The 27,624-nt window shown below is 39.5% G+C and overlaps 1 protein-coding gene across 2 annotated transcripts in view; it reads right to left on the minus strand.

Moving 5' to 3' along the window:
* Nucleotides 1-4,320: 4,320 nt before the first annotated feature.
* The window catches only part of CABLES2 (Cdk5 and Abl enzyme substrate 2), a 72,571-nt gene continuing 49,267 nt past the window's right edge, over nt 4,321-27,624 (minus strand). For both annotated transcript variants that reach the window (XM_067468223.1, XM_067468224.1), the window contains 5 exons: nt 25,563-25,728; nt 19,403-19,506; nt 14,550-14,656; nt 11,651-11,855; nt 4,321-8,058 (listed from right to left, as the gene is read on the minus strand). In XM_067468223.1, coding sequence (XP_067324324.1) covers nt 7,918-8,058; nt 11,651-11,855; nt 14,550-14,656; nt 19,403-19,506; nt 25,563-25,728 — 723 coding nt within the window. In that variant the 3' untranslated portion in view covers nt 4,321-7,917. The remainder of the gene's footprint in view (nt 8,059-11,650; nt 11,856-14,549; nt 14,657-19,402; nt 19,507-25,562; nt 25,729-27,624) is intronic.

Consider the following 27,624-nt stretch of genomic DNA (forward strand, 5'->3'; position numbering starts at 1 on the left):
ATATCACATACACATATATAACTGAAATATATATAATGCATATATAATTAATATGTATATCACAAACATAACTATATGATATATATATATATATATCACATATATAGCTGTGTGATATATGTATAACAACTACACATGTTATATATATATATCACATACACATATAACTATTATATTTATCACAAACATAACTATGTATGATATATATATATATCACATATATAGCTATGTGTGATATATGTATAACAACTATACATATATATATATATCATATACACATATATAACACATATATAACATATATCACACACATAACTATATATATATATATATCACACATACACATATATACACACACACACATATATATAACATACTGCCCTGAGACGCCTTCGGGCTGAAATGGGCGGGACAGAAATAATGTATGTATATATAATATCACACACAACTATATGTTATATATATATATATAGCATATAACTGTGATATATAACGCATAACTATGTGATACTTTTATATATCACATACACACATATATATTTGTGTGATATATATATTTATACCATACACACATATGTGATATATATATCACTCACATATATAACTGAATATATAACAAGTAAACAACAACAAAATGGGGGCTTGGCGCCATAGGCTCTATTTCAGTGGATATGTAACCTCCAGAGGTGGCATGGGCCACTTTCGGCCCTCCAGGTGTTTTGGACTCCAACTCCCACAATTCCTAACAGCCCAAGTTTGCCCATACCTGTCCTAGAGGCGGTTGGCGCGTTTGATTTATGGTGTGTTGGAGAGGAGCAACAAGGCTGCGGCCTATTCAAGGTTAGGCAGAGGCTAGTTGGTTTCTGTATCATTGTTTCCATTGTGCAGCTTACTCAACTCTGGGCACTTTGATATCTAAATATATCACCGGATCCATGGACTTTAAAAAAGGCAAGCCCTCAAACAGATGGTCTATTTGTACTTATAATTGGAACCGTGGTAAGCAGCTATTTGCAGGGATTTTTTTCCTTTCTATTTATGCAACTGACAAGAAGGGCCAGCTCAGATTAGGAGGACAGGAAGGTATGAGTCAGTCTCACATGAGAATAGAGTTGGAAGAGACAACATGGGCCATCTAGCTCAACCCCATCTTGCAGGAAAAGCACAATCGAATAGTCCTTGACAGATGGCCATCCAGTCTCTGTTTAAAAGCCTCCAAGAAAGGAGATTCCATCACACTCCAAGGCAGAGAGTTCCACTGATGAACAGCTCTTACAGTCATGAAGTTCTTCCCAATGTTCAGGCGGAATCTCTTTTCCTGTAATTTCAACCCATTGCTCCTAGTCCTGGTTTCAAGGGCAGCAGAAAACAAGTTTACTCCCTCTTCCTTGTGACATCCTTTTGCATATGTATACATGGCTCACGTCTCTTCTCAACCTTTTCTTCTGCAGGCTAAACATGCCCAGCTCTTTAAGACACTGCTTACAGGGCATGGTCTCCAGTTAGGGTTAGGGTTTGGGTTAGCGATAGCGATAGCGATAGGGTTAGCGATAGGGTTAGGGTTACGGTTAGTGTTAGACACAATTTGATTCCAGTTGTGGTCTACCCAAGGCAGAAGAGAGTTAGGGTTAAGCTTAGGGTTAGGATTAGTGTTAGACACAATGTGATTATTATAGTTGCTCTCCTCTGAACACCTTCTAGTTTGTCAATATCTCTTTTGAACTGTGGTGCCCAGAATTGGACATAGTAGTCCAGGTGAGGTCTAACCAAAGCAGAATACGAAGGCATCACAACTTCCATTGATTTAGACACTATGTCACTTTTGATGCAGCCCAAAATCCCATTGGTTTTTTTAAACTGCTGCATCACTGTTGGTTCATGTTCAGCTTGTTCTCCATGAAGACTCCATGATCTTTTCCCCATGAACTTTTGTCGAACTAGGCGTTGCCCATCCTGTATCTTTGCATTTCATTTTTTCTGCCTAAGTAGAGTATCCTACACATCTTGTTGAAGACCATTTGTTAGTTTTGTCCAGCTCGCCAATCTGTTAAGGTTATTTGGAATTCTGATCCTGTCCTCTGGAGTATTAGCTAACTTGGTGTCATTTTCAAACTTGATAAGCACGCCCTCAAAACCTTCATCCAAGTCATTAATAAAGATGTTGAACAGAATTGGGCCCAGGACCAAACCCTGCATTAATTCACTAGTCACTTCTTTCCAGGATGAAGAGGAACCTTTGGTTTTGGTTGCTTAACCAATTACAGATCCACCTAATAGTAGCATTGCTTAACTACTAGTTTGCTTGCAAGAAGATCATGGGGGACTTTGTCAAAGGCCTTGCTGAAATCAAGATATTCTACATCCACAGTATTCCCTGTATCTACCAATGTTGTAACTCTATTGAAAAAAGAGATTAGTCTGGCATGACTTGTGTTTGAGAAATCCATGCTGACTTTTAGTAATCATAGGATTCCTTTCTAAGTGATTGCAGACTGCCTCCTTAATGCTTTGCCCCAGGATATTTCCTGGTATTGATGTCTGGCTGACTGGACAGTAATTGTTTGGGTCCTCTTTTCCTCCCATCGTGAACATAGAGACAACATTTGTCCTCCTCCAATCTGCTGGGATTTCTCCTGTTCTCCAAGAGTTCTCAAAGATTATTGCCAGTGGTTCTGAAACTACTTTTGCTAGTTCCTTCAATACTCTTGGATGTAGCTCATCTGGCTTTGGAGACTTGAATTCATTTAGAGTAGCCAGATATTCCTGGACTTCTTCTCTACCTATTTTGGTTTGTTTTCTTCTAACATGTCAAAGTAGACGTTATGGACACAACCACTGTGAAATAATTGATGAACATACCTATCCCACTAGTGCATGCATGTATGTATGCCAATGTGATGTATATATTCAGAGATACTAATCTGCATGTGCATATGTATGTATATACACACACACTACAAGTTAGGTATGACTAACAGTTTTCACAAAGTACCTTGCGTTGCAAATCTGTAGCACAGCATCAAGGTCAACTCTGTGATAATGTCAGAATAAAGCAGACATGGGCAAACTTCAGCCATCCAGGTGTTTTGGACTTCAACTCCCACAATTCTTAACAACCAGTAGGCTGTTAGGGATTGTGGTAGTTAAGAGCCCAAAACACCTGGAGGGTGAAGTTTGTCCATGCCTGGATTATACTGCGCCAGTGTTTAACACTGTTGGCACTAAAAAGCATTTTCAAAACATTTCAGCTAGCTGGAGATTGAAGGCTAGTTTCAAAACATTATGGAAATTAGGAGGGAAGATCCCACAACTCATTAAACCTAATACAGATCTTAACATGATCCAAAGTTTCACAGGACAGAAAAAAAATCACCGTAGATATGAACCTTTGCTACAGCCTTACACTGTTCTTGTCCTTACCCCATCTGATAGTAAAATCACATTAAATCTGCAAAATCAATTGCTCTGGGAGAAAAAAACCCCAATAGGTAAAATAATACCTGGACATTTTGAATTCTAATTCCTATCAATACCCCAAATTCTGGTATGGTAATTATTTTAAAAAGCTAATTATGTTGATGTGTTGTCAAAGGCTTTCATGGCAGGAATCACTGGGTTGCTGTGAGTTTTCCGGGCTATTTGGCCATGTTCAAGAAGCATTCTCTCCTGACATTTTGCAGACATTTATGGCAGGCATCTTCAAAGTTTGTGAGGTCTGTTGGAAACTAGGCAAGGGGGGGGGGGGTATGTCTGTGGAATGTCCAGGATGGGAGAAAAAACTCCTGTGTGTTTGAGGCAAGCGTGAATATTGCAATTGGCCATTTTGATTAGCACTGAATGGTCTTGCAACTTCAAAGCCTGGTTCCTTCCTGCCTGGGGGAGTCTTTTGTTGGGAGGTGTTAGCTGGACCGGATTGTTTCCTGTCTGGAATTCCCCTGTTTTCTGAGTGTTGTTCTTTGTTTACTGTCCTGATTTTAGAGTTTTTTAAAAATTTTGGTAGCCAGATTTTGTCCACATGCTTGTGGATTTCAATGGCTTCGCTGTCTAGTCTGACATGGTGGTTGTTAGAGTGGTCCAGCATTTCTGTATTCTCAAATAATATACTGTTTCCAGGTTGGGTCATCATGTGCTCTGCTATGGCTGACTTCTCAGGCTGAGTTAGTCTGCAGTGCCTTTCATGTTCCTGGATTTGTGTTTGGATGCTGTGTTTGGTGGTCCCTGTGTAGACTTTTTTCACAGCTGCATGGTATACCATAGACTAATTATTTCACATTCATGTTTTTGTATGGTTGGGGGAGAGAGAAAAACAAGACAACATACTTAGGTTTTTCAAAGGAATATTTATGACACAAGCCTGAAGTTTCCTTCAGATGTGTTTGGTTATAAAATAGGTATCAAAACATTCAATTACACAGCACCTTATGAACAAATCCATCCATTTCGTTGGAAGAACAGAATTTGACAGTCAACAGAGCAAGAACTTAAATTTAGGACGGCACAAACATACTATTAACATTAAATATACAAACTCCCATTCAGAGTGTTTTCTTGGACTTAAAATAGACAAGCACCAATATTTACACAAGGTTACATAATTTAAATCTCAACTGTTAAGAGACTAGTATCTCTTAAAAAGAAAGCAATCTGGCATTTTACACTGGAGCTAGGTTTGCTTGTCATAATAACTTCTACCACACAGTGGCAGCTTTTGCATGACGGAGGAATGCAATGAGGTTTCGCTGACTGAGAATAATAAGCAGAAAAAATAAGATTAAAAAATGCAAACGAATTAAATGCCTTCTGCATTGACTGCAGTATTCGGCAGCTGACCATTTCTGTACAGATTAAGTAACAGGAATAAAATACTCAGCATACAAGTCAAATTGCAGTTACAAATGACTGATTCCCTAATCCCCCATCTTTATGTCTCCTGAATCAACACGTATCTCAAATCTTTGATAGCAATACAAAAAATTAAATAAATTAATACAAGTTTTCTTTTGTCCAGATATAGACCAATCAAAATCTGCAGTAATAAGGAACACATGGAAAAAAGATTGAAATTTTGGACTGGTTTCAGATTCTTTGTCCTGTGTAAAGAACGGAAGACAATCCAACCATACCATTGATTGACCTTATGCAGACAAAACAAAGATTTTTTAAGCATATGCCTTAAAACAGGAGCTTTTCCATGTCCCCACTGCCCAAATATTCACTCAATAATTTAATTTTAAACTATACATTTCTTTCATACACATAATTCAATTCTTACAGTCTTGCACAGCTCAAATGCAAAACTTGGAAACATTACTTTCAAAAGTTACCAATATAAGGAGCCTGACCAAGCTTTCTGCACAAACAGTCCTAAACATGAGTCAATCCACTCTCACCGAATCCAGGTTTTTGCCTGGATAAAGATAACAACTTCATCAATTAGAAAAGTTACATTGACAGCTACTCTAGGCACAGTGCATATGAGTCAACCCTGTCTGACAATTTTTTTTTACAGCAGTGATTCCCAAACTTTGGGTCTCCAGGTGTTTTGGACTTCAGCTCCCACAGTTCCTAACAGCTGGTAAACTGACTGGGAATTCTGGGAGTGGAAGTCCAAAACACCTGGACACTGTTTTACAGCCTTTTTCTCTTCAAGTGGAGGACCATATGCTTTAATACCCCATGGAAAAGTTGTTAAATTTCTCTCTGGAAAAGTTAGGATGCCAGCCTGTATCATGAAAAGGCTGCTCAAATAGAAGACACATTGCATTTCATATTTTGAACAGCACAAGTTACACCTCCTACACGTATTTATTGAACCTTGTACCACATGATATCACATCTATTCTAACATTATATAAAAAGGTGTTATATATGACTTGGCTGATCCTATTACTTGTTATCTAATATTCAAACCCTAATTAGAGAGGCCTTGTTCTCAGCAATCTTGGTTATTTCAAACTGGCTTAAGCTAAAGTGATTAATCCAAGTCATTCTTGTATTGATGCCAGATGTTATGGGACAATAAAGTCCATCTCCATGTTGAATAATCCCATATAGGTCAAAACACTGACACAGCACTTGCTTTTTCAAATGTTTCTAGTACCACTTTGTGACTTTCCCCTCTCACCTTTATTCCGTGGCTATTTAAATACATCAATCTCAATAAAAAATGTCAGCTTTCTAGGTTCTGGAAGGATATATAGCCCTCATCATATTAGGAAGATACTTGATTTTTAATGTAATAGATGGGTTGACAGAGACAGCTGAACCACTTCAGACTTGCACAGGGGCGATGGCCACGTTTTGGAATAATATTTCACATAAAGAACCATGCATACATACATCAAGGAAAATGGTACATCCAAGCCCTCCCAGTGTGCTCAGATTACAATGCAATGGAGTGAAGGAATGCTCCCCTTAAAACTACTTTTTCTTATCTGCAGCGATGCAACCCACAATTCTGCATCTTGCTCTAATGTTTCATTCTACATGATGTTTAAAACGGGCCAATGCCACAGTACAAAAACATTAAGAGTATGAATTTCTCAATCACAACACCCAAGTATTAATGTTGCTCACTAATAAATATTACACAAACTCGCACACATAAATACTTTGACTTGCATCACGATATTGCTTAGAAAAGGAATCTGACAGCCACTGATTTTTCTGCCACAAGTCTAAAAAAGTTATAGAGTTTATATTTTAATATCTGGATGCTTAATTCAAAATATTTGGCTAACTACTGTTGGAATTGTATCAACTGTATTCCGCCAGTCTGCTGGACAATAATAACTTTTGAGTTTGGGATTTAATGTGCAATGAAGTCAGGTTCACAAGGACCATCACAGTGGCAAAAAGTTTGGAAGAACCAAAATATAACGTGGGGGGAAAAAAGAGTATTTTAGAAGCCAGACATGCCAAGTTTCATTGGCTTAATTTAGATAACGACAGCTGTACCGGCAGAATAATTTATATGCCAAGAGCAAACATGAAAGACAATACATGAAAACATTGTTATAAATATAAACAGTTATTAGTTTCAGGCTACAGTAAGCAGGGACTGAAAGGTGTCAGCTCTGGCAGCTGGAAAACTCAATTATCAATGTAAATCAAATGACTTCTGATAGTTAAAATGGGAATTGTTTTGTTATGGCTGCCTTGGCTCAACAAGTGCAGCATTGGATAAACATGTTAAGTTTAAAAAAAAGGAAAGCAAAACTTTTCCCACTCAGAAACTGTGCAGAATATTGTTCTTCAACATACATCCCTTATGGAAGTGACAGTGCAGACAGAATGGAATTGTTATCGTTATAGTACAAAGCAAAAGAAGGCAAAAAATACACTGCTGTTTAAGTTCAGAATTGTTACTACAACAATATAACTTAATCAGAGAGAGAAACTGGAACCAGCCCAGCCCAACCATAGGCACATCTTCCCCCCTCAAATAGTACATAATATCTATCTTCATGGTTTGAAGTGTAAAAAGGGTTATTATCAGTAATATTTCTGAAGCATACAACATTTTGGAATGGAGGCGATGCTGTTTCAGATTTCAGGAAGAAGAAAAAGAGAACGATGGCAAGTTCATGGAAGTGACCAAGCAGCAAGGCCTGGAGAGAAGATCGGACCATTTCTGTGTTTAACACACCAAAGACGTAACGTACGACCCAGTGGCTTCTAGTGGCAACTGGTTGCAGACTGGTTGTGCTTTAATGTCCCAATCCAAAGCTCAGCATTTCATGCCATTCACTTGACACCTGGAATCTGTTTTGTTCGTGCCAACACAAAGGATTCTATAGCAGTCTTCATTTCAGGTATATTCATAATGCAGTTCAACACTGTGACACAGGAAATGCTGATGGCCCACCACGAAGTTCAGGATCTAAGTACTGGCACTTTGTTAGAATGCAGTTTTGGCTAGGATTGCTGCGTGAGACGTCGGAAGTGAGGTAACATTTGGTTGTCAGGAAGGTAAAGAGCGAGTTCCAAAGCCACAAGGACAGTAAATTCAAAAGCAATGAGATCACGTCGGTTGAATCGGAATCTTTCCTCCAACTTCTACAAGAGAGAGAAACACACATAAACAAAGAATCAGGAGAATAAGAATATGTTATCAGAGATAATCTCTAGGCCTAGAAAAGTTTGCAAATTTTTGATAGCTTAATAATGGTATTTTGGGCACAAACACTCCTCGCCTCACAAACAGCACTCCTTTGCCATCTAACATACTTAAGCAACAAGAGTCCTGTACAGTTGAGATAAAGAATGCAAAACATGTTTGGCCAGCAGATAACACATTCGAAGGTCTTGAAATTAAGAACTCAGTTGAAGGAAATGAAACAATGTAGTTGAATGCTTTCATGGCCAGAATCACTGGGTTACTGTGAGCTTTCCAGGCTGTATGGACATGTTCCAGAAGCATTCTCTTCTGATGTTTCACCTACATGTATGGCAGCCATCCCCAGAGGTTGTGTGGTTTGTTGGAGACTAGGCAAGTGCGGTTTATATATCCGTGGAATGTCCAGGGTGGGAGAAAGAACCACTTTAACAACTACCATGTCAGAATACACAAAGAAGCCATTGAAATCCACAAGCATGTGGACAATTTCAACAGAAAGGAGGAAACCATGAAAATGAACAAGATCTGGCTACCAGTATGAAAAAAACTCTAAAATCATAACAGTAAATAAAGAACAACACACAGAAATCAGGGAAATTCCAGCCAGGAAACAATCAGGGCCAGATAACAACTCCCAACAAAGGATTCCCACAGGCAGGAAGCAGCCAAGCTTTGAAGCTGCAAGGTTATTCAATGCTAATCAAGGTGGCCAATTGCAACAGTCACACTTGCCTCAAGCAGACAAGAGTTTTTCTCCCACCCTGGACATTATTCCACGGATATATAAACCCTTGCCTAGTCTACAACAAATCTCACAACCTCTCAGGATGCCTGCCATAGATGTGGGCAAAACATCAGGTGAGAATGCTGCTGGAATACAATGCAGAGATTAAACAGCTATGGCTTCAACTTTATGCACACATTTATTTGGAAATATGCTCTATTACGATGAGCAGTATTCATTTGTAAGTACACATAAAATGTGGCTGCATAAGACCACTCCAAAGCCACCTCTCCCAGATAAAGAAGGAGAAAAGGAACGGCTTGCCATTATGGGAATGGGAGAGGGGTTAACCAGTATAATAGTGAATGTGTCTGAACAAAAAGATCTGTTGTAGGAAAGAGTTCCTTCTGTTCTTTGACCAACATCCAATTCCAGTACTGAATGAATGTTATTTGTGGATATATATTGCTATTTGGTCAAAGCCAGTGAAGTCTTGTGAGCGGCTTTAGTGTTAAGCTAGAACTCAAGGCGACCAGGGTTTGAATGTTTGCTTGGCCATGAAAACTCACTAGCACACCTTGGGCAAGTCATACTCCCGTTAGCAAGGAAGGTAAAGATAAACCTCCTCTGAACAAATCTTGATAAGAAAACCCTGTGAATGATGGGGTTGCCATAAGTTAGACATCAACAAATGCTTGTTTGGTTGACTAGCAACTGCAAGTAAACAGGACCAGGCACGTAGAGAAACAAGGACAGCAGCGATCCCTTCTCTTCATGCTATCCGTGACATTCAAACAACAGCATTTAAGTCATGAGAATGACTCAGGGCTCTCTCTCTCTTCCTAATGTTCTCCAAGATTTATGACAGGACTGGGATCCAGATTTTGCAGTGCCCCCAGAGGATCTGAGTAGGTTGCCCCAGATTCCACCCAATTTTTGAAGATTTTAGTATTAAAAATGCTTTACATGGCTTTTAGAATGTATAAAGAGCATTTTTTTTTACTAGGGCTGGGCAACCATGGAAAAAATTGTTTCTAAACTCGATTCGTTTTTTGGGGTTTTTTGCATTTCGATATTTAAATGAATTCCGAAATTTTAAAAAGTTCGATATTTACGAAATTTCGTAAATTACGAAACAATTACGAAACGATTTCGAAACGAATATGAATCGATTCGTTAATGGCGGACGCGACCGTGCAATACGCTAAAAAACCTCCATATGGGACAGGGAGAACTTTTGAAGCTTCCCTCTCCCTCTGTTGTTGACTGTTGGTGTGATATTTATAATTTTTTTTCACTAATTAAACAAACAACAGCTGTAAAACTTGCCCCAGACATGCGGAAATAATAACGAAACGATTTCGAAACGAATACGAAACGAATACGAAGCAATTACGAAACGAATTGAAAAATTCGTTTCGTTTTTCAGATGCTCCTGAATGGTTCAAAATCGCTTCGTTATTAAAAAAAAAATAACGAATTTTTAACGAATTACGAAATTACGAAACGAAACCGCCCAGCCCTATTTTTTACATATTCCCACCTTCCAATATGGTGTAATAGCTTGAGAATTGGACTAAAACCAGGATACAAATTTGCCCTCAGCCATGGAAACCTGCTGTGTGATCTTCAGCACGTTACACACTCTCACCCTCAGAAGAAAATGATGGCATAGGATTGTCATAAGTTGGAGAATACTTGAACGTACAAAGCCTTTCTAAAGTTGACATTTGGCATTAAAAAGGCCTTCCTGAATCTAATTTTTTCATGTGGCGGCCAAAAAAAGCCAATAAATTTTGGCCTGTATAAATAGGAGTCTAATGTCTATATCCAGGGAAGTCATGCTACCTCTCTATTCTCCCTTGGTCAGACCACATCTGGAATCATACTGTGTCCAATTCTGGGCACTACAGTTGAAGGGAGATGTTGACAAAGTTGGAATGAGTCCAGAGGAAGGCAACTAAAATGAACAAGGGTCCGGAGAACAAGCCCTATGAGGAGTGGCTGAAAGAGCTGGCCGTATTTAGCCTTCAGAAGAGAAGGCTGAGAGGGGACATGATGAGGGCCATGTATACATATGTGAGGGGAAGTCATAGGGAGGAGGGAGCAAGCTTGTTTCCTGATGCCCTGGTGACTAGGACACAGAACAATGGCTTCAAACTACAGGAAAGGAAATTCCATCTGAACATGAGGAAGAACTTCCTAATTGTGAGAGTTGTTCAGCAGTGGAACTCTCTGCCCTGGAGTGTAGTAGAGGTTCCTTCTTTGGAGGCTTTTAAGCAGAGGCTGAATGGCCATCTGTCGGGGGTGATTTGAATGTGATTTTCCTGCTTCTTGGCAGGGGGTTGACTGGATGGCCCATGAGGTCTCTTCCAACTCTATGATTCTATGAAAACTATTGAGAGACAAGACACAGCAAATTTGTCAAGGGCATTTTAAAGTTGTTTTTTTAGTGCAGGAAGTCCTAAAGAGCTCTCAAGCCAAAATACTGTTAGGTTCAGCAAATGCTGAAACTTATATATATTTTTCCATTCAACACTGTAAGCAGACCTACAGAAATGTTAATATACAAACATTGGAGAAAAAATTAAGAGTACTTCAACATTTACAGAGGTCTATGTGGACACTCCTGGAAGTTGTCCTGGCTCGACTGTTGGGTTCAGCAATCTAAGTGTTGAAATATATGTATTTTTTCCCATTCAACACTTTGAGCAGGCCTACAGAAATGTTTATATACAGGCATTGGAGGAAACTTTCAGAGCACTTCAGCATTGGACACTCTTGGAAGTTGCCTTGGCTTGACTTACATCAATAAGATGCTTGACTTCATGTTTCCTGAGATCACTGCTAATCTTGGCTGCAAGCAGCACACAAGCACCAGCACACAGTTTTCGGTTCTGTTTGTTGAGCTTGCCTTGGAGGACGAGCTTCTCAAAGTAAACATACGCCATGGACACAGTTACCGGCTCAAGGTTGCACTCCATACTCAGGTTCCGCATCTCTCTCTTTAAACTGCAATAGGAAGGAAAGATCAGAAGGAAGATTTTATTTCTTTTAAAGAAAGACTGCTTTTGCTCAGAAAGGTAAAGGTAAAGGTTTTCCCCTGACATTAAGTTCAGTTGTGTCCTACTCTGGAGGTTGGTGCTCTTCTCCATTTCTAAGCCAAAGAACCGGCATTGTCCATAGACACCTCCAAGGTCATGTGGCTAGCATGACTGCATGGAGCAGCATTACCTTTCCGCTATTGATCTACTCACATTTGCATGTTTTTGAACTGCTTGGTTGGCAGAAGCTGTTGCTCAGAAAACATGCACCTAAATATTGTGCATTCTCATTATTGTGCCTTGTCAGATAGTAATATGTTTCTCTTGCAATAAGGTGATATTAGCATGCCTGCAAGGAGATGGTATTTCACTCTGATATTTTTAGAGTCTTCCTATTCCTCTTTTATGATGGGGAACTAACTGTTTGTGATGATAATAATAACACTATTACTACTACTACTGCTATTACTATTACTACTACTACTACTACTACTAATACTAATACTAATAATAATAATACAAGATGAGAATCCATATGCAAAATGCTTGGGACCAGAAGTGTTTTGGATTTCATACTGACACCTGGGACACCATCTGCCTTGTTAAAGCTTGAATTGGATCTTCCCTCACTTAAGGCCAGAATGCATAAGCTTAACATTTCATATGGGAAAAGACTTCTGGAAATGAAGGATAAGACTTTAACAAAGCAATGCCTGATGGAGCAATATAAGCAGGGAGGTTGGGCTCAATACTGGTTAGCCCTGCTCCATCAGTATTTTGATAGGTCAACAACAACTTTAATGCAGTTGAACAAAAAAGTGATTAGAGACAAAATCCGACAACTTGCGGGCTAATAAACACCAGGGTCTCATCACTTGGTATCCTTTACAAAAGAGTGACTAATATTGTCAATATCTTCAAGACTTGATGTCTGTATCCCTTAGATTTACAGCTTTGTGCTTCCAAACAATGCCAACAGGCTGACTAGCGGAAAGATACAGAGGGATCCCTCTTGCCCAATGACTTTGTATTTGTGGGTTGGGGCTAAAAGAGGATTTAATGCACTATATGTTATATTACCCATTGTACAATGACTGTACAAACATTTTTGTGGGAGCTCTTTTGGAAGAAAGGGCAGCATGGCAACAGTCAGAAGTTATCTGTGACCTGTTAGCGGATTATTCCAAAAAATATAACATTTTTTTGCAGTTGCAGCCCAAAAAGTCCGAGCTAAATTAGTAAAGTCCACAGTGGAGGCTTGAAATGGAAATGGAGATAGTTTGGGATTATACAAATCAGACATTGTTATTGTTATCATGTCACTGCTACTCTAATTTTAAGAGCCAACATATAGAATAAGTTTTATGTTTATATTAGATAGTGCTTATAGTGCTTTTTAAAGGTTGTATATTATTTGATGTCATGGCCTATGGCTGGTAAAATAAACCATTCATATGCAACAAAAGTGTTTTGGATTTCATATTTCATATTTCATATTTTTGGGGATTTTGGGATATTTGTATAAACATAATAAAATATCTCAGAGATGGGACTTAAGTATAAACATGACATTAATTTATGTTTCATATACAACTTATACTCATAGCATGAAGGTAGTTTTATACACAACATTCCAAACAATGTTGAGCTTGAAACAAAGTTTGTGTGCACTGAATAGACCATTTTGGAGCATTTCAGATCCCAGAATTCCAGCTAAAGTTGTAGTAGTGCTATTTATATATTGCCTTTCTAACAAAATTGAAGTTCAAGGCAACTTACAAATTTACAAAAGAACAATACATCTAAAACCATCCAAAAAGCGAACATTAACATGGAATTAAATGAATACATATGGGTTCTTAGTAGTCTGCAGACAAGGGCTTCCTTATTTGTGCACAGAGAAAGAAGAATGCAGCCATTTATATGAGTGGGGTATAGGAGGTGCAATGATTTGTGTGTTGGAAGCATGTTTCACATTTATAGAAGTCAAAGTTACAGAGGCAAATGATTTGAATAGAATTCATCAGGACATGGCTAAATATACAAACATGGAATTGGGTTATAGATTTTGGGCCAGGCTTTAGAACAGCAGGTTAACCACCAGCTGCAGCAAATCTTGCCAATTGAAAGGGTGACAGTTCAAAGCCTGGGTCGGGGTGAGCCCACCTTTAGCCCACCTTCTGCCTACCTAGCAGTTTGAAAGCAAAATGTGAGTAGATAAATAGGTACTGCTTAAAGTGGGGAGGTATTTAAGGCACCCATAAGGAAATGCCAGGAAATGCTGGTGATTCGATCAACGAAGAAGTTTATGAATAAAACTCTTCAGCAGGGAGATGGAGCAACAGCCCCCCCCCCCCGGTAGCCGGAACTGAGCACAAGCCTCCAAGATGCTGAAGATGGGAAAAGCCTATATATCCCTCTATCTATGGACAATTGTCTGTCTTGTCAGAGTATAAACGGTATTGAATGTTTGCCATATATGTGTTCTGTGATCCACCCTAAGTCCCCTTCAGGGTGAGAAGAGTGGAATATAAATGCTGTAAATAAATAAATAAGCATATAACAAGCATTCTGAACAAGTTTAGGAAGAAAGAATCTTCTTTTGAGTTGGCTTAGAACCCTATCCTCCCTTTTTGTCTTTAGCGGCTCAATATTTTCTTACCTTCTGATTTTGCTCAGCGTGAGCTTGATGTGAGGAAACTTCTCTTTAAATGTTTCATTCATGTCCTTTTTAAGGTCTGAGGGTTTCACATATTCTATTACAGTGGTCTGAAATAAAAAAGGAATAGTGATTATTTATGGCTCTTTAAACTATCTTTGCTGGGAGAAAGAGCTCGATTGAGTGCCCAATATATCATTGTTAATAATACAAGTGATATGGAAGAAAAAGATGAGGAGGAGAAAGAGGGAAGTTTAATTTCTATCTAGCATTTTCCCCCGTGAGTCGAAGATAGTATGCATGGCTCTCCTATTTTCCACAAGAACCCCTGTAAGATAGGCCACGTAGAGAGAAAGGATTGGTCCAAGATCACCTGAAATGCACCTACACTTTACAATTAATTCAGTATGACACCACTTAATTGCTACAGCTCAGTTCCATGGGATGACGGAAACTGTAATTTGACAAGGTCTTTGCACAACTGAGACTCGTGCGCCAACTGCGACTGTACCCCGTAAAGGCTGATCTGGCCGGGGTGGTCCATGCCTTGGTCACCTCTAGATTGGACTACTGTAATGCGCTCTATGTGGGGCTGCCCTTGAAAACGGCTCAGAAATTTCAGCTAGTCCAACGGGCGGCGGCCAGGATGTTAACTGGTGCTCCTTACAGAGAGAGGTCAACCCTCCTGTTCAAGGAGCTCCACTGGCTGCTGTTCATTTTCCGGTCCCATTTCAAGGTGCAGGTGCTCACCTACAAAGCCCTAAATGGTTTGGGACCTGCCTACCTGCGTGACTGCATATCCGTCTATGAACCCGCATGCTCTCTTCGTTCATCTGGAGAGACCCTGCTCAGGATCCCACCTGCGTCGCAAGTGCGGCTGGTGGGGACGAGGGACAGGGCCTTCTCTGTGGTAGCCCCCCGACTCTGGAATTCCCTCCCCAAGGACATCAGACAAGCCCCTACGTTGGCAGTCTTTAGGAAGAACTTGAAGACCTGGCTATTCCGGTGTGCCTTTCCAGAATAGGAAACTCCAGCAACACATCCCAAAAGCACTTTATTAGAGATTAAGATTGTCCACACATTGCACTTATCCAAAATCCTTATATCACTCAGCATACTCAGCACTTTTTAATCTGTACCCAGTACATTTGCCCGGCCTAGTTTTATTGTGTCACGGTGTGCTGTTTTTACTGTTTACTGTTATTGCTTTAATGTTTTTGATTTGCTTTTGGCTTATATGTAATTGTTATATTGTTGTTTTATTGTGGCCTTGGCCTTTGTAAGCCACATCGAGTCCTTCGGGAGATGCTAGCGGGGTACAAATAAAGTTAATAAAGTTAATAATAACAATAACAACAACAACAACAATAATAATAATCTTCAGCTTTCCATGCCAAATAGTGCTGGTGCTTCCCTAACCTACAACTCCCATGATTCTATAGCATTGAGGTATAGCAGTTAAAGTGGTATCAAACTGCATTAATTCTACAGTGTAGATGCAACTTAGTGAGCTTTTTTGTATTGGTGGGAAGTTGAACAGTCCCACATTCTAACCATTATTCTATTTTTGGTTTGCACACCTTTATGATAAACTAATCCACATTAAGACTCAAATGTAAGAATGGACAGCAATCCTTGCTAACTATTTCCAAGGCTTCTAAGAACCCCAATGCATCACTTTCTGAGCAAGAAGTTATGCATCTGATTCTGGCAAATGAGTATTGCTTTTGTAAACAATAGTACTTTAGTGGTGGACGCATTACTACGCTGAAATGACCTCAGCTGAGTTTAAAGCTGGATATCTGTTGTCCCATGGTTAAGAAGCAACTTGAGAGCAGAGTGAACTTAGCTGGTATCATGTTATGCTAAGTTCCTACTATTAACCATCATTTGCCCTTGTATAGGATTACAGCCAAGTTGCTCCTGTATCTAGGCCATCACAGGAGAATCCTAGATGAGAAAACTTTAATCTCTTTGAGGATCAGAAGGTTTTCAAAGCTCTTTAGTAATCTCTTAATGCTGTGATACTTGGCACTTTGGTACTGTACATGACTGCAAGCTTCTGCAGGTCCTCTGCTCCCCCCTCAACTATATCCTGGGCAACATAAACAAATACTCTTGTTTGTTGCATAGCTACGAGGGGTAATGTTAGAAGCAAGTAAAGGAAGGTAACAACACTCCTTGCACCACCCTGAAGAATATTGAATAAAAAGTTTGCTTGTGGCAGATCTAACAGATTAATTGAAATGTGGGATGTGACCCTGAGTTCACTAGGACTTTCTTGATGATTAAGGTCAAACATGTGTTTAGTCCGGTATGCGATCTCCAGCAGGGATTGAACAGACAACTCTAGAAAACTCAGATGAAGCATTACAATCCCATCTCCAGGATCTGACCTAGCAAATATAGATATATAGCAGATCAATGTGCTCTATGGTGTTCAAAGCACTCAAAATCTTCATGATCATCATGTCAGGATATGTTAGGATAGTGTTAGCAGACAGCAGAATATCTCAGCCCCTTTTAATTTTAGCATAATTGCGTTAAGTAGAAAAGAAAATATAGTTCAATTCACTTTAGTTCAGTAATACAAAACAAGAAGAGTTGTTATCACCAGTGTATAGCAAACAATATCTCTGGTGAGTCTTCTTTAAATGACAACATGCAAAACATATCAAATATTTCAGTCTCTCTACTTTGTTATCAGTAGAATGTCCTTATCTTGCCATAAGCAGCCTTCCTTGGCACTCCAAACGGCTTTCAGTCTTTAGCTTCAGGACACTGCATAACTGCTCCCAGCAACGAAAATAACAGCCAACTGCTCCTTCAGCTCTAACGAGCCATCAAGCTAAGCCAAATGCAAAGCTCAAAGCTCCCAAACCTAATGCCTTGTTACATGCAGATGTTGATAATGTAATAAGAAATTCAATGTGTAGATTTGATAAATGATCAATTAGTGGACAGCGGCAACTGGAAAGAAGACTTGGGATACCTGCAACATTGATTTAACCCAGACTTTGATTTGGTTTTAACTAGCCTGTTTAATCTATTGTTTTAATGAATTGTTTTAATGTATTTGTTGACTATTTATATGATGACAGCATCGTACGATGCTTGTGTGAGGTCGGCCTGAGTCCCTCCTCATGGGGAGAAGGGCTAGGTAGAAGTGTATGAAATAAATAAATAAATACATAAATAAATGTGAATTTAATGATGTGTGGGAATGAATGAATTGAATGGAAGGATCTATGGATGCAGTTAATAATTTTGGAGGCACTAGTAAAATATTAAGGCCTGCAATGACTGACTACCTCCTTGCTGGACTGTAATTAAAAGTTGCTAATGACAGCTGAAAAGGTAAACTCTGATAAAAACTGCAACAATGGTTCTTTCAAGTTAAGGAAATGTTTGCAACATTCCTTATGTTAAGAAGGAAGTCAACACAAGCCTTGTGCTTGTCAACACCAATCAAGAAGAATCAACATATGGCCAGGAAACTGAGATGGAGCCAGGATGGAAGAAGTCTATCATTTATTTACAACTTTGAGACCACATCAGCAGAATATTCCTATAAAAGACTCAGACTAATAATGCTCAAATTGTGACAGACCTGAGGAGTCTGGTTCACCCGCCTCTCTGCTCCATGTGAAGGACAGAGATGGTGTATTCGGAGAGTGTCAGATATGCTATGGAAAAGCATGATTCTGGACACTTTGGGGCTTCTTTCTCAAGGGAAAAGGAAGAAGCGCACTTTTGAAGCCTTAGATTTTGTGCAGGGAGTCAGGTTCTGCTGTATGGAAAACAGAGATCTGGTCTTTGGCATTATTCTTAGGGAAAGAAGTTTTGGCATTTTGGGGTTTAGAAGTTTTGCTGTTATGGAAGTTTTGGAACTGTGCGTTGGCAGGCTGCAGGAAAGCAGAGTCTGGCCTAACAGGTGCTTTTCCAAGGAGGGAGAAAAGGATATCATAATATTTGGATGCATGAGGATAAGTGCATGTACATGTGTGTGAATGGTGATTGAAAATGCAAGTCTCCTTTGCTTGTTTGTTAGCCAATGTAATTGTAAATCCAATGTAGTTGCATAGAATCTTTATCTTCTATAATGTGTTATACCTCTCATACTGGAAATTGCAATAAAAATAACCTATGCTTTAAAGTTATTGAAAAGTTATTCATGACAAATTGGTGTCAGAAATGGGATATTCTTTTCCAGTGTGGGAAAGCTATTCATAGCAATAACACACCCAATTAACTTGTGGCAGCTGTAACAGAAATGGTTCTGATCCTCACTGTTACTTAGAAAAAGCCTATTGTAAGCCTCTGATTGTTACACATCAATGTAAGATAGTGATTATGACACATGGTTTCCACAATTACTCAGAATTCACTCTCTTTCAACTCCCAAGTCCTCCTACGAATGTGACAAACCATCACTGACGGACCATATTTGAAATAATAGTGCTATAATTTTGTAGTGTGAATGGGTCCCTGGTGTTTTGCCTTAGTCCCCCATTCCCTCTGTCACCACTACAAACCATTGTTTTCCCTGTCATTTATAGTAGCCATCAAATTTATAGTGAGCAATACTGTGAAACTAAAGTACCAACATACACACAATAGTTATTGTGGAGGAATAATACTGTGTGCACCATCAAACAATGCTTAATAGATGGTATAATAACTTTTTGTATCTTACTAGCCCTTGGATTTCAGACCCAGGAGTAAACAGAAAAATAGTCTGCAAGGCACATATTTGTACAAAACACATGATGAAACACAAAGTCATTAATGGAGGAGCATTAACCAATGCTCGTGTGCCACAACTGCTATGGGTTTGTAATACATCAGAATCTTACCATGTATGATGCAAATATGAGGACGCGCTTGTGCTTCCCGCAGGGCCATTGCGGGTCATCAAGGAGATTGGGATTATATTCTATCAATTCTCCAATGTCATTTCCTGGAAACAAAATAAATAAGAACTAAGGACCACCATAGAAATCCTGTCTTAAGTTTTGAATGGGTAACTCAGCAATGGTAGAACACTGCTAATATTCGGTGGAATCTTTTTTTCCCTGCAGTTTGAATCCTTTTCTCTTTGTCTCAGTCCCTAGAGCACCAGAAAATAAGCATGCTGTGTCTTCAATATGACATCTCTGCTGCTCAGGAGACCAGGACATGAAGCAATGGATTCAAATTACACGAAAAAAGATTCTACCTTGAATTCATTGGTTTGCACTATAGCCTCTGAAGTGGAAGAAAACAAGTAACAATAATAATAATATAATAATACTTTATTATTATATTTATTTATTTATTTCATTTCTATACCATTTTTCTCAACCCCTGGGGGGACTCAAAGTGGTTCATAACAAGGTAAAGGTAAAGGTTTCCCCTGACATTAAGTCTAGTCGTGTCCCGATTCTAGGGGGTGGTGCTCATCTCCATTTCTAAGCTGAAGAGCTGGCGTTGTCCATAGACAACTCCAAAGTCAAGTGGCCGGCATTACTACATGGAGTGCCGTTACCTTTCCGCAGAAGCAGTATCTATTGATCTACTCACATTTGCATGTTTTTGAACTGCTAGCTTGGCAGAAGCTGGGGCTAACAGCAAGAGATCACTCTGCTCATCCCACAGCCTTTCGATCAACAAGTTCAGCAGCTCAGCGGTTTAACCCGCTGCGCCACCAGGGGACTACCAGGGGTTCACAATAAAGTAAATGGCAAAACCAATGCCTCACAAAATATAAAATACAACACATAACTTAAATAGCATATCACAATAGATTAAAACCGGTAAACCATAAAACATCGGACATCGACAATCATTCGACATCGCACCAATCCCGAAGTTATTTTGACTGCTACATCTTATTCCTCAAATGCTTGCTTGAAAAGCCATAGTGTTCTAAATGTCAGGAGGGAGAAAGCTGATCTGAACTTGCTGGGGAGATCCACAGCCAAGGGTCCACCACTGAAAAGGCCATGTCTCTTGTCCCCATCAGTTGCACCTGCGAGGGTGGTGGGACCAAGAGCAGGACCTCCCCAGCTGATCTTAATGTTCTAACTGGCTCATAAAGGGAGATGTGTTCAGATAGGTAAGCTGGACCTGAACTGTTTAGGGATTTATAGGCTAAAGAAGGTATGGGCAAACTTTCTAACTTGGGGGCCGCATGGCGGGCCGGAGAGGGGTGGGTAGGCTGGGAAGGAGGGGGCTCTCCCCAAGTTCCTTCCCTGCCCTTTCCTCTTTTCTTTTGGAGGTTGAATGCGAAGAAAAGACAGGAAACGTTTGGATCCCAAAAGGGTTGGCCTTGGTCAGGATGAGATGGTGGACGACAGAGAAAAAGTGTATCCATTAGACCCCATATTGCCTACTCCTGATATAGAATCCTAGAGCGGGAAGAGACCCCAAAGGGCCATTTAGTCCAACAGGAAGGCACAATCAAAGCACTCTCGATAGACAGCCTCTGCGAAAAAGCCTCCAGAGAACAAGACTCCACCACACTCTGAGGCAGCCTATGACACTCTCCAGGAAGTTCTTCCTAATCTTTTGAGTCTAATCTCTTTCCCTGCCATTTGAAACCAATGCTCCCTTGCAGGGCCGTAGCCAGAAAAAAAATTCGGGGAGGGTTGACAATTTCGGGGGGGGGGGGGTTGAAAATTTTGGGGAGGGTTGAAAGTTTCGGGGGGGGGGGGGGTTGAAACCTGCCTCCTAGCTCATGCTGAAGCAAAGAGCACAGCAGGGGGCAGAGTAGCCTTCAATAGCCTGCAGCTCCGTCCCTGTCAACCACCTCCACCAAGTCTGGCCTCCTTAATGAGAGCATTCAACACACACACACCCAACTTGGTTGCTTCACTACATCGGCTATTGCTGCAAGTAATGACAGTGTGAATAAATTGTCAATATTTGCTTGAGATAGTGCTTGCAGTTCTGGAGGGACTCTTAATTTTTTGCATCTCATAGATTTAGCATGGGGATTTGGTTAACCAGTTAAAATTCATGAGCAAACCAGGTTTTTTTAAAAAAATCTGAAACATTTCGGGGGGGGGGTTGAACCCCTAAAACCACCCCCTCGCTACAGGCCTGCTCCCTTGTGCCCTGGTCTTTAGAGCAGCAGAAAGTCAGGGTCTGAAAAAAGAACCCAAGGGGCCACATCTGGCCCACACCTGAGCTAAAACCAGCACTTTGAATTGTGCTCGGTAGCAAACTGGCAGCCAGTGGAGTGAGTTGCTCTAGCTAGAAACCTGGCTGCCACCCATTGGACTACTTGAAGCTTCCAAACAGTCTTCAAAGGCAACCCCATGTAGAGCACATTGCAATCGTCTATTTGAGATGTACCAAGAACGTGGACCACCGCGGCCAAGTCTGACTTCCCAAGGTAAGGGAAGTTTTAATTGTGCAAATGCTCCTTTGGCTACCACCGAGGGGACTCCATAGTCTACATGATATCCCTTCAGATATATAAAGGCAGCTGTCATGCTGCCTCTCTGTTTTCTCCAAGCTAAACACATCCCACTCCGTATGTTGTTTTTTTTAATTTACCATTTCTCACAACTGCCTACTCAGGCTAACACTGGTGGAAATTATAGACCAAACAAACACATTACCAGCTGTACAACTTAATTTGGAAATGAAGCAGGTTTCTTTTTTGGCTTCACCTCTGTGAGGAATGCTAAATCCTCTATATTTAGATGTTCTGCTGCCCAAAAGAATAACAAGACAAAATGTGCCCTTGCATGCCAACATTATAGCTGATTTGATGGAACAAAGAGAGTAGCTATTATTATTGAGATGCATGCCTCAGGCTAGCAAGTCTACGAAACACACCAAGCATTATGCAACATATGAACAGCAAGATCTTTTAGGATAGATCTTTGTACAGCCAAGAGCCAGTGGTTTGAGAATTTGATTACAATACTGGAGACAAGGGTTTGAATCCTTGCTTGGCCACAGAAACCCAACCAGTGACCTTAAGTACATCTCAGCTTCAGAAGAAGACAAAGGCAATCCTCCTCTGAAGAAATCTTTCCCAGAAAACCTCAGGATAGGTTTGTCTTTGTGTTGTTTCCTGAAGCTGGAAACAACATGAAGGAACAGAACAACAACTGTGTAGAGCAGCATGATCTATGTGAAAGATGGAAGTATCACAAGGCTCTGGCAAACACTAACGTGTTTACAGGTATGGAAAAATATTTAGGAAAAAACAAAGTGGGAAAAAGTTTTCTTCCCTCCAGGTCAGTGAGGATTTGAGCATGTTAAGAGACATGGATTACTGTGTGGTGAGATTAAAGGAGAGGAAAACCAAGGTAGGGATGCATTGGAGCATCACAAAAGAAGGTCTGGTTGGCTGGATCCTTAAACAGGATCACTCCAAAATGCAACATTCTGTTGTCAATCCCACTTGTTTTACATACTCTTCCTATCTTAAGAGAATCCAGCTTTTTGGTTCAATTCTCAAAGGCTGGGGACATGTTCAGGAATTAGAATCCAAGGATGTCTTTGCAAAAAACCAACTTCGGGCGGATAAGATATTCTCTAAATATGAGCAATGAGCAACCAAGTATTATTACGTTGCCCAGATTTCTACAAGAAGTTCTTTAGGTTTTTGCTTTTTAAGACGTTGCCTTGATTTTCAGAAAATGCCTCATCTGTATCCTTCAACCGGTCATGGTTATGAGGCTGAAAGAGAGAAATCTTTTCTATATTTAGACATTCCTGACATTTCAGTGTGCAACCACTCAATGTAAGCATTGTATAGGACACAATGTCCCACATAACCACAAGGAAATCTGCTCAAAAATAGAAGCATTTCAAAGGCATAAGCATATACAAATATATTGAATATGCATGGAAGATGGAAACTGGACAGAGATTGGCCTTCTGGGCTTCAACTTCGAATGAAACTATATTATGAGCTAGTGTGAGGTAGTGTTGTGAGCATTAGACTGAGTTTTCTAGAGATTAGAGTTTGAATTCCTGGTCAGCCAAGGAAGATGACCTTGGATAAGTCACACGTTCTCAGCCTCAGAGGAAGGCAAAAAGGCAAACCCTATCTGAATAAATCTTGCCAAGAAAACCCTGTGACAAGGACACCTTAGATTGGCTAATGCTTGAAACAACTTGAAGGCACACCGACCGCTATCATCACACAACAACACCCATATACACTTGAGTATAAGTCGGCCTGAATATAAGCCGAGGCACCTAATTATACCACAAAAAACTGAGAAAATGTATTGACTTGAGTATAAGCCGAGGGTGGGAAATGCAGCAGCTACAGTTAAATTTCAAAATAAAAATAAGTATCAATAAAATGACATTAATTGAGGCATCAGTAGGTGAAAGACTTTTGAATATTTACATAAAACTCTAATTTAAGATAAGACTGTCCAACTCTGATTAAATCATTATTCTAACCTTCTTCAATGAAAATGTGCTTACATATCCTTCCAGTAATAACAAAGAGAGTAAGATAATAAATGTAATAATAATAATAATAATAATAATAATAATAATAATAGAGCACAATGGAAATGTAATGATAACAATAATAAAGTAAAATAATAAATATAAAAATAATAATAGAGTAAAATAATAAATGTAATAAAAAGAATAATAAAGTAATGTAAATGTTATAATAATAATAAATAGAGTAAAATAATAAATGTAATAAAATAATAATGATAAAGTAATGTAAATAATAATAGAGTAAAATAATAAATGTAATAAAATAATAATAAAGTAATGTAAATGTAATAATAATAAATAAAGTAAAATAATGTAATAAAATAATGATAAAGTAATGTAAATGTAATAATAATAATAAATAGAGTAAAATAATAAATGTAATAAAAAGAACAATAATAACCCAGTAAATAATAAATAACTTTGATTACCGAGGGGCTGAAAAACTCAGGTTATACTTGAGCACATACGGTATATGAACTAAGTCTCTTGTCCTTTCAGCTGGATAGAAATGGATGTTGCCCTGGGAGTTTTTTGGCAGTGAAAATGTGGGGAACAATTTCATTAAATTAAAAAAAAAAAAGATGTCTTTACTGGTAGTTCCTGGTAAAATTTTAAGAAGATTGAGAAGACAGCTCACAGAAGTATTTATGATGGGTCGTGACTGTGTGTCTTAGTCTAGCTTGGTCCTTTCTGAAATTCTATTACCTGATTTTTAGATTCTATTGCATTTGTTTATTTATTATGTTTATTGGGAACTTTCTGAACTCTTCTGATGATTAAAACAAAGCATTTATCGTTTTGGAGGCTCACAGTTCCAACCAGGCCCGTAGCCAGGATTTTGATTCCCGGGGGGGGGGGGGGGGGGGAGCTGAGTCTGAGCGAAAGAGGGTCTACCCTAGCAAACCTTTTGTATCATTACCCCAATACCCCCATGCATATGGGATATATTGAGTATGGTGATCAGATCATGATATCAATAAACATAACAGTTTAAATAATGCACCAGTAAGGCCTTCTCGTGGACCACCATGAGAATTTCCGGGGGGGGGGGGGCGCTGAAGCCCCCTAAGCCCCCCCCCCCCCGGGCTACATGCCTGGTTCCAACATTGAGTCCCCTTCAGGGTGAGAAGAGTGGGGTCAAAATAGAGTAAATAAATAAATAATAAATTGATGGCACAATAAATCTTGTCTGGGCTTCAGCCAGAACTTTAAAGGAATTGTCCAATACATTCCACATTCCATCTCTCAAATCTGGACAAAATCCTAGAGCAGATTCACACTGATGTATGAGCCAACAGACTTCACTGATTCTTATTTAATGGTATATTTGCCACTGGAAGAGAGCGGCAGCATGAATCTTCGAAAGATATGCCAAAAACTCCTAAATTAGAAATGGGATTTCAATTGTTATTTATAATCCATCCATTTTTAGCCAAATATATGCTATTTGACACTGCCTCCCACTGAAATATCATCCAAACAACGTTTGCTTTGCTGTAAAATAATATAATGCAGAAAGACACTGTTAAAGCAGAATGTGGTGCTTACCAATGTCAACTGTGGGAGGTATCGTTTTGGCTGTTGGTGTTTTGTATCTCGAACTGCCTGGCCCTCGCGCGAGAGGAGCTCGACACACAGGAATGGCACCGTGGGCCTCGTTTTTGCGGCCAACGAGGGCGTTGGTGGGATACAAGAACCTTGCATAAGACACAACCTGCAAAACAGTAAGTTTCAACAGTATTATTAAAAAGTGTCTTGTATTTCTTTCCCAAAAGCACTAGGATCTAGCCTCTTGTGTTTAAAATTATGTAATTCATGGAACAGCAACAACTCTGAAGAACACAAACACTTATCCCAATTCCCATGTCTTTAAACCAAGCCAGCAGTTTGGGGAGAAACAAAGAGCCATTTCAAAGAAAGAAACTGTTGTATTGCTGCCATTTCCACAGGCAACCACTTCAAAAGGTGTTTACAAACTAAACAGAGTGTCAAAACCCACACATTTATTGCAAAGGATCTTCTGATTCTCATGCAGAGTTTTTACAATGGATGAAGGTAGAGGGTTGACAGAAACAGAAATGGTTTGCATTTCAAACTATTCTATCAACAGGATTTTCAGAACCAAATCCAAGGAATTCTTATTATAAGGGAGAATGTCATAGCAACTAGGCTCATGACTTTTGTTGAAGTTAATAGCCATTAGCTTCCCTGTTGTGTTTGGTTAAATAAGGATGTAACTCAGCCAAGGGGAGGAGATGCATCTGAAAGCCCAGGAACCAAATTTCATCCTCTGGATGCCAAATTTACTACAGTAAAGGATTGCAAAATCCCCGCAATCCTTTAATAACAAGGTATCTAGGAAGGTGAACTTTGCTTTGAAGTGTAATAATGCTTTGTGGAGATTTCTAGGAGTCCAACTGTGCATGAAAACAAAAATATTTGTGTGATGAACTAGGTTTGCCTTTTCTGATGCAGCAATTACAGTTGAGATATTTTTTCATTGCAGTGCAACATTAAACTCAGGTTGCTCAGCTCTTATTTTGCAGGGGATATATACACAATATTGAAAACAATGTGCTTGCTTGGAAAGGGTTAGGCAGTAGAATATGCTGCCTGGAAGTCCAGTGAAGTCTCCTTCTCTGAAGGGTTTTAAGCAGAGGCGTCACAATGAGAGATATTACAAAAGCAATACTCATTTGCCAGAATCAGATGCATAACTGGGTTGTTGTAGGTTTTTTCGGACTATATGGCCATGGTCTAGAGGCATTCTCTCCTGACGTTTCGCCTGCATCTATGGCAAGCATCCTCAGAGGTAGCGAGGTCTGTCGGGACTAGGAAAAGGGGTTTATATATCTGTGGAATGACCAGGGTGGGACAAAGAACTCTTGTCTGCTGGAGCTAGATGTGAATGTTTCAACTGACCACCTTGATTAGCATATAATGGCCTGACAGTGCCTGGAGCAATCTTTTGTTGAGAGGTGATTAGATGCAGGCGAAACATCAGGAGAGAAGCTCTAGACCATGGCTATATAGCCCGAAAAAACCTACAACAACCCAGTGATTCCGGCCATGAAAGCCTTCGACAATACAATATTACATATGGTTTGAATGAAATAGAATGAAAGGAATGAATGAATGAAAACTAATTTGGCTAAACATACAATTCAAAAAGATTGAGGCCTGCAATGCCAAAATCATTCACTACCTGCTTGCTGGACTGTAATTAAAACCTGCTAATGAGAACTGAAATGGTTGACCTGCCTACTAAACTGTGATAAGAACTGTGACAGTGATAAAGGAAATATTTTCCTCTGTTTCCATCTGTCAACATTTGCTGACCAGAAACCAGATTAACTCTAAAGACTGTTTACATTAGTCATAGGCAATGCTCTTTCAGGTCAAACCCAGAACACAAGGAAGACAAACATCTATGTCAGGAGGTGAAGACTCAAGATAATTTCAAACAGGACAATTATTTACAACACCAGCAGAAATATTGCTATATAAGGAACCTTATTATAATTCTTAAGCAAGACAAACAGCAGAGGTAAAGTGAAGGTGTGTGTATGTATGTATATATGTGTGTGTGTGTGTGTGTGTGTGTGTGGAT

The sequence above is a fragment of the Anolis sagrei genome, chromosome 4 (genome assembly GCF_037176765.1).
Source record: "Anolis sagrei isolate rAnoSag1 chromosome 4, rAnoSag1.mat, whole genome shotgun sequence".
NCBI classification, from domain to species: domain Eukaryota; kingdom Metazoa; phylum Chordata; class Lepidosauria; order Squamata; family Dactyloidae; genus Anolis; species Anolis sagrei.